This window comes from Salmo trutta, chromosome 10 (genome assembly GCF_901001165.1).
Source record: "Salmo trutta chromosome 10, fSalTru1.1, whole genome shotgun sequence".
In the NCBI taxonomy this organism is placed as follows: Eukaryota; Metazoa; Chordata; class Actinopteri; order Salmoniformes; family Salmonidae; genus Salmo; species Salmo trutta.
The window spans coordinates 15297189-15309688 of NC_042966.1; the positions used below are offsets into that span (position 1 = coordinate 15297189).

Here is a 12500-nt window from a genome sequence, read left to right on the forward strand (position 1 = left end):
CTGGGAGCTGATTAATCATAAATAAATAAACTAAGGAGGGATGGAGGAGGAGGGCATGCACTGTCACCTTCCTCCTTTCCCCCCCCTTTCACACACACTTTTTGAATACGGTTGAATGTCTTAATTTGAATACTTTTTATGATTCTTTTTTTTGCTGTCACAATACCCGACTCGCATCCCACCAAATGTTAACCACCTGGGATTCGAACCGTCAACCCTTCGTTTGCTGGCCTGAACTCTAGGTTACATGCCTCCTCTTCAAAATGTAAATATATCCAATATATAAAAATGTAAATATATAACGCGTGTGTTTTCGCCTTAGGTCCTGTGGCATCTGGATATCTTCCGTAGAAGTTTCCGCCAGCTGACCACTCACAAGTGTATGGAAGACTCCTGCATCTTCTGTGCCCTCAAGGTAGGTGCAGCTCTGTGAATTCTCTATGTACCTAGCAACGGGCGCATGCTCCGCCCACCTGAGGATCTGTCTTTTACAGCCGTCTATTTCCTGTGTTTGAGGGTTGCAACTTCCTCTTGTCAGTCACTTAAATCTCCCTGCATTGATTGCTTTGATTGAACTCCTGCGTCTCTTTCACACTCTTGCTGTTGCCTGTCGTTTTTTTCCTCCGTTAACGTTACAACCGCGGAAATGTTTGTAATGACCTGTCAGACACACCACGATAATGGCTGAAATGGGCGCAATGGACTACATTGTCTTTCCGTTGCATCTATAAGAACGGTCAAGCTTTGTCTGGGATTTAACACGTCATCTCGACACTTACTTTGCAATAAACTTTATAGTATAGTAATCAAAGTAATCCTTTGATATAGTAATCAAAGTAATCCTTTGATATAGTAATCAAAGTAATCCTTTGATATAGTAATCAAAGTAATCCTTTGATATAGTTGAAGTGTTTGCAAATCAGACGCGCTTAAATGAAAGCAACTTCCAAAAATGATCACTGGGATTATAGTGATATTATGTCTGATCTCGCAAACAATGTAAAGGATGTATAGATAGGTGTAGTCTAGAGCCAAACCTGTTGATTTTTAGTCTGAGGTTATCCTGCTATTGACAAACTTGTTGAATTATTACAACAGAACGTGACAACAACAGTAATTCATGAGGCAGACTAGACAGGTGAGTGCCGGTAGGTCTAGACAGGTGAGTGCCGGTAGGTCTAGACAGGTGAGTGCCTGAGTGCCGGTAGGTCTAGACAGGTGAGTGCCGGTAGGTCTAGACAGGTGAGTGCCGGTAGGTCTAGACAGGTGAGTGCCGGTAGGTCTAGACAGGTGAGTGCCGGTAGGTCTAGACAGGTGAGTGCCGGTAGGCCTAGACAGGTGAGTGCCGGTAGACCTAGACAGGTGAGTGCCGGTAGGCCTAGACAGGTGAGTGCCGGTAGGTCTAGACAGGTGAGTGCCGGTAGGCCAAGACAGGTGAGTGCCGGTAGGCCAAGACAGGTGAGTGCCGGTAGGCCTAGACAGGTGAGTGCCGGTAGGCCTAGACAGGTGAGTGCCGGTAGGCCTAGACAGGTGAGTGCCGGTAGGTCTAGACAGGTGAGTGCCGGTAGGCCTAGACAGGTGAGTGCCGGTAGGTCTAGACAGGTGAGTGCCGGTAGATCTAGACAGGTGAGTGCCGGTAGGCCTAGACAGGTGAGTGCCGGTAGGTCTAGACAGGTGAGTGCCGGTAGGTCTAGACAGGTGAGTGCCGGTAGGTCTAGACAGGTGAGTGCCGGTAGACCTAGACAGGTGAGTGCCGGTAGGCCTAGACAGGTGAGTGCCGGTAGGTCTAGACAGGTGAGTGCCGGTAGGTCTAGACAGGTGAGTGCCGGTAGGCCTAGACAGGTGAGTGCCGGTAGGTCTAGACAGGTGAGTGCCGGTAGGTCTAGACAGGTGAGTGCCGGTAGGCCTAGACAGGTGAGTGCCGGTAGGTCTAGACAGGTGAGTGCCGGTAGGCCTAGACAGGTGAGTGCCGGTAGACCTAGACAGGTGAGTGCCGGTAGGTCTAGACAGGTGAGTGCCGGTAGGTCTAGACAGGTGAGTGCCGGTAGACCTAGACAGGTGAGTGCCGGTAGGTCTAGACAGGTGAGTGCCGGTAGGCCTAGACAGGTGAGTGCCGGTAGGTCTAGACAGGTGAGTGCCGGTAGGCCTAGACAGAGGACCTTGTTTTATTGCAGCCCTGGTCCACCCCTTTATGTTAATCTAATACATACATTTTTATTTAAAAGAAATAAATAAAACAAATACCTGATTCCATTAGAAAATGTATATATGAGTGCATTCTAAGAAAAAAACGGGGACATTTTACAATCATTTTTCAATAATACCTGAATTCCCACCAAAATACCTGAAATCCATCATTATTGTTTTCATGTGCTATAATTCATTCAATACCTGATTAGAATTGTTTTAAAAACGTTTTAACATTTTGATGACCATAGTTGATGTAGCTCCTACTGTATGTAGCTCCTACTGTATGTAGCTCCTACTGTATGTAGCTCCTACTGTATGTAGTTTCTACTGTATGTAGCTCCTACTGTATGTAGCTCCTACTGTATGTAGTTTCTACTGTATGTAGCTCCTACTGTATGTAGCTCCTACTGTATGTAGCTCCTACTGTATGTAGCTCAGAGCATGCGCTGGCCAGCTGGCAAGTGTCTTGACTGACATTTTCAACTTCTCCCTGACCCAGTCTGTAATATCGACATGTTTCAAGCAGACCACCATCGTCCCTGTGCCCAAAAAAGCCAAAAGTCTAAATCACTGTTGCCTCGTAGCACTCACATCTGTAGCCATGAAATGCTTTGTAAGGCTGGTCATGGCTCACATCATCACCATCATCCCAGACACCCTGGACCCACTCCAATTCACATACCGCCCCAACAGATCCACAGATGACGCAATCTCTATTGCACTCCGCACCGCCCTTTCCCATCTGGACTAAAGGAACACCTACGTGAGAATGCTGTTCATCAAATAAAGCTCAGCGTTCAACACCATAGTGCCCTCCAAGCTCATCACTAAGCCAAGGAACCTGGAGTCAAACTAACTCTTCTGACTCATCACATACGCTGCTGTTACTGTTTATTATCTATCCTGTTGCCTAGTCACTTTATCCCTACCTATGTACAGTACCAGTCAAAAGTTTGGACACACCTACTAATTCAAGGGTTTTTCTTTCTTTTTACTATTTTCTACATTGTAGAATAATAGTGAAGACATCAAAACTATGAAATAACACATATGGAATCATGTAGGAACCAAAAAGTATTTTATATTTGCACACTCTTGGCATTCTCTCAATCAATCAATCAATCAATCAATCAATCAATCAATCAATCAATCAATCAATCAATCAATCAATCAAATGTATTTATAAAGTCCTTTTCACATCAGCCGATGTCACAAAGTGCTATACAGAAACCCAGCCTAAAACCCGAAACAGCAAGCAATACAGATGTAGAAGCACGGTGGCTAGGAAAAACTCCAGAGAAAGGCAGGAACCTAGGAAGTAACCTAGAGGAACCAGGCTCTGAGGGGTGGCCAGTTCTCTTCTGGCTGTGCCGGGTGGAAATTATAACAGAACATGGCCAAGATGTTCAAACGTTCATAGATGACCAGCAGGGTCAAATAATAATAATCACAGTGGTTGTAGAGGGTGCAACAGGTCAGCACCTCAGGAGTAAATGTCAGTTGGCTTTTCATAGCCGATCATTCAGAGTTAGAGACAGCAGGTGCGGTAGAGAGAGAGAGTCGAAAACAGCAGGTCCGGGACAAGGTAGCACGTCCAGGGAACAGGTCAGGGTTCCATAGCCGCAGGTAGAACAGTTGAAACTGGAGCAGCAGCACGACCAGGTGGACTGGAGACAGCAAGGAGTCATCAGGCCAGGTAGTCCTGAGGCATGGTCCTTGGGCTCAAGTCCTCCAAGAGAAGAGAGAGAGAGAGAGAGAGAGAGAGAATTAGAGGGAATATACTTAAATTCACACAGGACACCGGATAAGACAGGAGAAAATATTCCAGATATAACAGACTGACCCTAGCCCCCTGACACATAAACTATGACATAAACAACCAGCTTCATGAAGTTGTCACCTGGAATGCATTTCAATTAACAGGTGTCCCTTGTTAAAAGTTAGTTTGTGGAATTTCTTTCCTTAATGTGTTTGAGCCAGTTGTGTTGTGACAAGGTAGGGGTTTTATATAGAAGATAGCCCTATTTGGTAAAACACCAAGTCATATTATGGCAAGAACAGCTCAAATAAGCCAAGAGAAATTACAGTCCATCATTACTTTAAGACATGAAGGTCAGTCAATGCGGAAAATTTCAAGAACTTTGAAAGTTTCTTCAAGTGCAGTCGCAAAAACCATCAAGCGCTATGATGAAACTGACTCTCATGAGGACCGCCACAGGAATGGAATACCCAGAGTTACCTCTGCTGCAGAGGATAAGTTCATTAGAGTTAACTGCACCTCAGATTGCAGCACAAATAAATGCTTCACAGAGTTCAAGTAACAGATACATCTCAACATCAACTGTTCAGAGGAGACTGTGTGAATCAGGCCTTCATGGTTGAATTGCTACAGAGAAACCCCTACTAAAGGACACCAATAAGAAGAAGAGACTTGCTTGGGCCCAGAAAGAGCAATGGACATTAGACCGGTGGAAATCTGTCCTTTGGTCTGATGACTCCAAATTTGATATTTTTGGTTCCAACTGCCGTGTGTTTGTGAGATGCGGTGTGGGTGAACGGATGATCGCCGCATGTGTGGTTCCCACTGTGAAGCATGGAGGTGGTGGTGTGATGGTGTGGGGGTGCTTTGCTGGTGACACTGTCTGTGATTTATTTATAATTCAAGGCACACTTAACCAGCATGGCTACCACAGCATTCTGCTGCGATATGCCATCCCATCTGGTTTGCACTTAGAGGGACTATCATTTGTTTTTCAACAGGACAATGACCCAAAACACACCTCCAGGCTGTGTAAGGGCTATTTGACCAAGAAGGAGAGTGATGGAGTGCTGCGTCAGATGACCTTGCCTCCACAATCACCTGACCTCAACCCAATTGAGATGGTTTGGGATGAGTTGGACCACAGAGTGAAGGAAAAGCAGCCAACATAAGCAGCTCAGCATATGTGGGAACTCCTTCAAGACTGTTGGAAAAGCATTCATCATGAAGCTGGTTGAGAGAATGCCAAGAGTGTGCAAAGTTGTCATCAAGGCAAAGGGTGGCTACTTTGAAGAATCTCAAATATAAAATATATTTGGATTTGTTTCAATCTTTTTTGGTTGCTACATGATTCCGTATGTGTTATTTCATAGTTTTGATGTCTTCACTGTTATTCTATAATATAGATAGTAAAAATAGTAAAAATAAAGAAAAACTCTTGAATGAGTAGGTGTGTCCAAAATTTTGACTGGTACATATCTACCTCAATTACCTTGTACCCCCGCACATCGACTCGGCACTGGTACCCCGTGTATATAGCCAAGTTATCGTTACTCATTGTGTATTTATTCCTCGTGTTATTATTACTATATATTTTTTTCTTTCTGCATTGTTGGGAAGGGCCCGTAAGCATTTCACTCTTAGTCTACACCTGCTGTTTTTGAAGCATGTCACAAATAACATTTGATTTGATTTGTCGTATTTACCTGTTATATCTATTGTGTGTTTAGTCACTTAGCTCTTATGTAGCATGCAGCACGTATGAGTGTGTGTGTTCTACGGTATACTGTGGGTGTATTATTGATGCTGGGTATCAGTACACATAACAGGGTGTATTTCGTATGGTGTGTATAGTAATGCGTTCTAATGATGGTGTGGGTAGGGATATGTATTAGGGTGTGTAGGGATGTGTGTCAGTCTGAGTACATTGTGTTTTGTAGCAGTGTTGGTGTGTTCATAGTATAATGTAGTGTTGTTGGTGTGTACTATGTGTGTGTATAAGTGTGTGTCGTGTAGGGTGGGTGTCGTGTAGTGGTGTATTTGTTAGTGTCTCCTGAGCCTCTGTAATTAATTGGCTGACTGAAAGAGCTGAGACAGCAGAACCCACGCTGGGGTGCTACACACACACACACACACACACACACACACACACACACACACACACACACACACACACACACTAGCTCGTAGGTGAAGTAGTATGGTTGGTGTACATGTGAGGCTATAGTAAAGATAACTGCTGTGAGTTGAACAGATTCTGTCTGCTAATTAGACATCCTCCCTAACTTGCAACACAATGTTCACCACCCCTTGGCCCTCCTTCTGCACCGGTTGAGAGAGTGGGAGTGGGTAGGAGAGAGTGGGAGTGGGTAGGAGAGAGTGGGAGTGAGTAGGAGAGAGTGTGAGTGAGTGGGAGTGTGTAGGAGAGAGTGGGAGTGGGTAGGAGAGAGTGGGAGTGAGTAGGAGAGAGTGGGAGTGAGTAGGAGAGAGTGGGAGTGAGTAGGAGAGAGTGGGAGTGAGTAGGAGAGAGTGGGAGTGTGTAGGAGAGAGTGGGAGTGAGTAGGAGAGAGTGGGAGTGAGTAGGAGAGAGTGGGAGTGAGTAGGAGAGAGTGGGAGTGAGTAGGAGAGAGTGGGAGTGAGTAGGAGAGAGTGGGAGTGAGTAGGAGAGAGTGGGAGTGAGTAGGAGAGAGTGGGAGTGAGTAGGAGAGAGTGGGAGAGAGTAGGAGAGAGAGCCCAATTCTGATCATTTTTCCACTAATTGGTCTTTTGACCAATTACATCAGACCTTTTCACATTTTGCTCTTTTTCAGATCTGGTTGGTCAAAAATACAAATTAGTGGGGAAAAAATCTGAGTTGGGCTGCCTTTCTAAGTTCAGCCAGAGAGAGGAACATAGCGGGGGAGAGACCAGGGGGAGGGAGAGATGAATATGGTAGTGGTGTCGATTTCTCCTGTCCTCTCTTGCTGTAGTAGAGTGATGCTTAGGAATTTTCCCCTCAGCTCAATCACACACACACACCTCCCTCCTCCCCCTCTCTATATCTCCCCTCTTTCCTTTCTCTTTCCTTCCCTCCCTCCCTCTCTGTAGGGTATAGTCCCCCTCTACTCTCCTTGGCGCATTGCTGCAGTCAGCAGAGCCACCGTGACACACACACACACACACACACACACACACACACACACACACACACACACACACACACACCTCTCGAGCCTTAAAGGGGCGTCCCAGTTTGTCTATAGTGAAACAATGAGGGAAGAGGTAATAGTTGTAGAACTGTTGTAGTACTCCTCCTCTGTCCTCACACCGTGGTAGACTTCCGACCAAGACGCAACCACTTGGACGGAGTTGTATTATGGTACGTTCTACTCTGTTAAAGCTGCAATTTGTTCAGTTTTAGTGTGTGTGTGTGTGTGTGTGTGTGTGTGTGTGTGTAGAGTATCTTTGCCCAGTTCCAGTTCAGCAGTGAGCGTGTGTTACCGTCGGACGTGTTGCGGAGTGCGCTGGCCAAGACCTTCCAGGACGAACAGCGTTTCCAGCTGGGGATCATGGACGACGCAGCAGAATGCTTCGTAAGCCTAACACACACACACGCATGCGCACGCACACCCACACCCACGCACACCCACACCCACGCCAACTCTCCTCACGGGGAGCTTCTGTGTGTGCGTGCTACCACTCCAGCCCTGCTCTAACACCATCTAATTCCACTTGATTCGCGAAGTAAGATGCGTTTGAGCAGGGCTGGAACAAATCCCTGCAGGAGGGGGGTCCACCTAACGCCTGTCTATTTTGTGTCCTTCTGCCTCTATTAAGACTCGCAGCCCAGCTCTGCTAGCATTAGCCATTTAGCTAACTCTGTCCCTCTCTATAGGATTATACAGGAGTCGTGTGTGTTTATCCCAGTGTGTAAACATCGATACAGATAATTGCTTTTAAGCTAATAAGAGTTGGAGTGATCAGTCAACGGACAGAGGAGGGGAGAAGAGGAAGAGAGCGGGAGGAGGAGGGGAGAAATCCGGGAGAGGGACGGAGGAGAGAGAGAGCGAGAAAGAGGGGGGGGGGGACAGAGACGGAGCTAAAGGGAAAGGTGCTGTTTTTCAGTGTCCCTCTCCTACACAGCGGCGTTAGATCCTCTCCTCGCCTCCACCGTTTGCGCGCGCGCGTGTGTGTGTGTGTGTGTGTGTGTGTGTGTATGTTTGCGCCCGCGTACGTGTGTGTCAGGCAGGTGCTACTTGATCGATTGGTAGTAAATGTGTTCAGTCAGAACATCCAGCAGGTCTTCTAAAATACACACAATCTGTGTAACTCTGTGTGTGTGTGTGTGTGTTTTTGTGTTTCAGGAGAACCTACTGATGCGTATCCATTTCCACATCAGCGCCGAGACCAGAGAGGACATCTGTACGGCTAAACACTGTATACCACACCAGAAGTTTGCCATGACGCTGTTCGAACAGGTGGGACATACATATACTAAACCGTAACACATTCTATAGGGATGTTCTATTTACACAAAAGTGACATAAACGGATCAAAAAGTGTCAGGACAGAAGACCAGCAGGACAGAAGACCAGCAGACCAGAAGACCAGCAGACCAGCAGACCAGCAGACCAGCAGACCAGCAGGCCAGCAGACCAGCAGACCAGCAGGCCCCTGAGGACTGGGGAGGCACATCGGTTGTGTTACTGTTTTGACTGAAGCAAAGGCCCGTTGTGGATAAGAGAACAGAATGTCTCTGTATGTCTTTCTAATATAAATATATCTATATTTTTTTCAGTGTGTGTGTAATAGTTGTGGAGCCACGTCGGACCCCCTCCCCTTCATTCAGATGGTTCATTATATCTCTACCACATCCCTCTGGTGAGAACAGACATATCTGTGTGTACAGTGTGTGTTCTTGAGGAAATGCGTATGTCTAGTATCTGTGCGAATGTGCGTGTTTGTGTGCGTGTGAATATATATATGTGTGTGTGTATAAGTACAGTGTTTGTGTAGTACAGTGTTTTTTTCTTGAGGATGTGCGTGTACGCTGTACACTGTGTTCTGTCCATGACGATATACAGGTAACTGACAAAATAATGGAAACACTTCAGTAAATAAGGGTTGCAAAGTATGTTGAATGCAGGTGCCTCCACAGAGATCTCAGTGACTTTGAAAGAGGGGTCTACAAGGGGCGTAGGGGATGTCAGTCACCAGATCGCCACACAATTCAACAGTTCTGGGAGATTCTGGCGCCTGAGACGGCGGTTTCCACCACCATCAACAACATTTCTCCTGGAACAAAATGGTGTCGCATCCCTCCGATAGAGTTCCAGACACTAGAATCTATGCCGAGGTGCTTTGAAGCTGTTCTGGCGGCTCGTGGTGGCCCAACGCCTTGTTAAGACACTTTATGTTGGTGTTTCCTTTATTTTGACAGTTACCTGTATGTGTGTGTGTATAGTTTAGTCCAGTGTGTGTTCTTGAGGACACGTGTGTCTGTGTGTGTATGGTTTAGTCCAGTGTGTGTTCTTGAGGACACGTGTGTCTGTGTGTGTATGGTTTAGTCCAGTGTGTGTTCTTGAGGACATGTGTGTGTGTGTGTGTGTGTGTATAGTTTAGTCCAGTGTGTGTTCTTGAGGACACGTGTGTCTGTGTGTGTATGGTTTAGTCCAGTGTGTGTTCTTGAGGACACGTGTGTCTGTGTGTGTATGGTTTAGTCCAGTGTGTGTTCTTGAGGACATGTGTGTGTGTGTGTGTGTGTGTGTGTGTGTATGGTTTAGTCCAGTGTGTGTTCTTGAGGACGTGTGTGTCTGTGTGTGTATGGTTTAGTCCAGTGTGTGTTCTTGGGGACACGTGTGTCTGTGTGTGTATGGTTTAGTCCAGTGTGTGTTCTTGAGGACATGTGTGTCTGTGTGTGTATGGTTTAGTCCAGTGTGTGTTCTTGAGGACACGTGTGTGTCTGTGTGTGTATGGTTTAGTCCAGTGTGTGTTCTTGAGGACACGTGTGTGTCTGTGTGTGTATGGTTTAGTCCAGTGTGTGTTCTTGAGGACGTGTGTGTGTGTGTGTCCTTGCTGCAGTAACCAGGCGGTGAGGATGTTAGAGTGCAGAGAGAAGCCCACCCCCGACATGTTTGGAGAGCTGCTCCGCAACGCCAGCAACATGGGAGACCTACGCAACTGCCCAGTGAGTGTACACACACACACACACACACACACACACAACACACACACACACACACACACACGTGCGCATGCATGCAAACAGACACACTCACGCATTGATGAACACACATTGACAGCTCTTTGTACTGGCTTGCATGCAGGTGTGTGTGTGTGCGTGTGTGTCTGTGTGTGTGTGTGTGTGTGTGAGCTTTGTGCTGCTGCCGCATGGTAAAGTGCTGCTCCACACACCCTACCTCTCTGCCAGAGTACCCACACAAAGGGCCTCTTCTCTGGGCAGAGCCTGGCGGCTGGCCCCTTCTACAACCCCCCAGCCCTCCAGTCCCCCTGCTAGTCACATCGCCATTATCTTGTTATTGTGAGGCAGAGAGGATCCCTTCACTCTATGCTTCTACAATACTGCCTGTGATAACTTTGGCCCCATGCTCTTCTCCCGGAACCCATTCGGAGTGTGTGCCCTGCTGAGTGTGTTTTTTTCAGATGAGTTGTGTGTATTGCTATGAGAGTGTGTGTGTGTCCCTTTCTCAGGACCAGGTCGTCCTGGCATAATCCCTTCCTGTCAGTACCGGTGCCAGCCCGGTCCAACCCGCTACCCACGAATGGAGTGTGTGTGTGTGTGTGTGTTTGTGTGTGTGTTCTGGCACTCTCTCTGGTTGCCAGGGTGTTCTCAGGCTGTTTTCGAGCCGGCTTTGCCAGCCCTGGTGTGTGCGTTTGTGTGTTCGTTTCTGTGTGTGTGTGTTCTGCCAGCTCTGTGGTGGGTCGTGAGTCAGAGGAAGAGTCTAGAACACATGGTTCTGAACTCCACAGAACAGAAGGCTACTGGACAAACACTACTCAGCAAACTATCTCTCTCTCTCCCAGATTCCAAATAAGATTCCTTAATAATCACATCAAACCATTCTTCTTCTCTTTTAATAATGGTGTTATTTTCTGTTTTCCTCTGCCTCACTTCCAACCCCGTAGAGTAACTGTGGGGAGGTGCTGCGTATCCGCCGTGTGTTGATGAACTCTCCAGAGATAGTGTCCATCGGCCTGGTCTGGGACTCAGACCACTCTGACCTGGCTGAGGACGTCATTCACAGCCTGGGCACCTGTCTACGCCTGGGGGATGTAAGACACGCACGCACACACACACACGCACACGCACGCACACACACACACACACACACACACACACACACACACACACACACACACACACTCACACACACACACACACACACACACAATGACGCAGAGGCTTTAGCTCAGTGGTCTTGATTTCTTTCGATTGCCCAGACAACATACCTCATACCTGCTCTTCTTTTATCCTCTAGTACATCGGATTTCTCACCTCTCTCTCTCTCGCTCTCTCGCTCTCTCTCTCTCTCTCTCTCTCTCGTTCTCTCTCTCTCTCTCTCTCTCTCTCTCCTCCTCTCCCTCTCCCTAGTTGTTCTACCGTGTGACAGAGGAGAGGGCTCGTCAGGCTGAGCTGTACCTGGTTGGTATGGTGTGTTACTATGGTAAACACTACTCCACATTCTTCTTCCAGACGAAGATACGCAAGTGGATGTACTTCGACGACGCTCACGTCAAAGAGGTGAGTCGGTGACTGAGTGAATTAGTTAGTTAGATAGTTGATATGCGTTTTATCTAGAATTTAGCTGTATAAAGGATATCATTAATGAATATAATGAATAGATACTTTATTGTCCGTTTGGTCAGAACGGAAATTCATCTTCCCTGAATGGTGAGCTATTTTCTGGGGCTAAGTACCTTGCTCAAGGGCACAACATTAGATATGTTGGTTAGTAGTGTGTGCTTGTGTGTGTTATCTCGATAGATCGGTCCTAAGTGGAAGGACGTGGTGGCACGCTGTATAAAGGGTCACTACCAGCCTCTACTGCTGCTCTATGCTGACCCCCGGGGGACGCCGGTGGTATCGCAGGACAACCCCTCCTTCTCTCACCCCCAGCTGGACCTGCTGCACTGCAGCAAGGCTGGCTATGACAGCGAGGACTCTGGTAACCTTTAACCCCTGACCTCTAAACCCTGGCCCTCACCCCAAATCTCTTTAAGCGTGAAACGTACCCTAAACCAAACCTCTCTCTCTCTCTTCTCATTTTCTGTCTGTCTGTCTGTCTGTCTCTCTCCTTTCCTCCCTCTCTCTCTCTGTTTCTCTCTCTCTCAGGGCGGGAGCCCTCCATATCCAGTGATACCCGTACAGATTCTTCAGATAGCTCCAGCCACCGAGCATCTCGAAATCGCCCTCTCCACCAGTCAACAGGCAGCCACCTGTCCAACGAATCGCAGACCACAGTGGTCGGTAAACATGACAGCGGCACGCCCCTACACAGCGCAGACACATCAGGTGAATTACATAATGTTACAATACCACTTCAGTAACATA

General features: G+C 47.2%; 1 protein-coding gene across 8 annotated transcripts in view; it reads left to right on the top strand.

The window, feature by feature from the left end:
* Window positions 1-12500, top strand: part of LOC115201197 (inactive ubiquitin carboxyl-terminal hydrolase 54) — a 32170-nt gene that overhangs the window by 10073 nt on the left and 9597 nt on the right. For 7 of the 8 annotated variants that reach the window (XM_029764615.1, XM_029764617.1, XM_029764613.1 and 4 more), the window contains 9 exons: window positions 323-415; window positions 7387-7521; window positions 8293-8406; window positions 8727-8809; window positions 10007-10115; window positions 11075-11221; window positions 11541-11690; window positions 11934-12114; window positions 12282-12461. In XM_029764615.1, the coding sequence (XP_029620475.1) occupies window positions 323-415; window positions 7387-7521; window positions 8293-8406; window positions 8727-8809; window positions 10007-10115; window positions 11075-11221; window positions 11541-11690; window positions 11934-12114; window positions 12282-12461 (1192 nt within the window). The remainder of the gene's footprint in view (window positions 1-322; window positions 416-7386; window positions 7522-8292; window positions 8407-8726; window positions 8810-10006; window positions 10116-11074; window positions 11222-11540; window positions 11691-11933; window positions 12115-12281; window positions 12462-12500) is intronic. The other variant, XM_029764618.1, reaches the window with a different exon arrangement.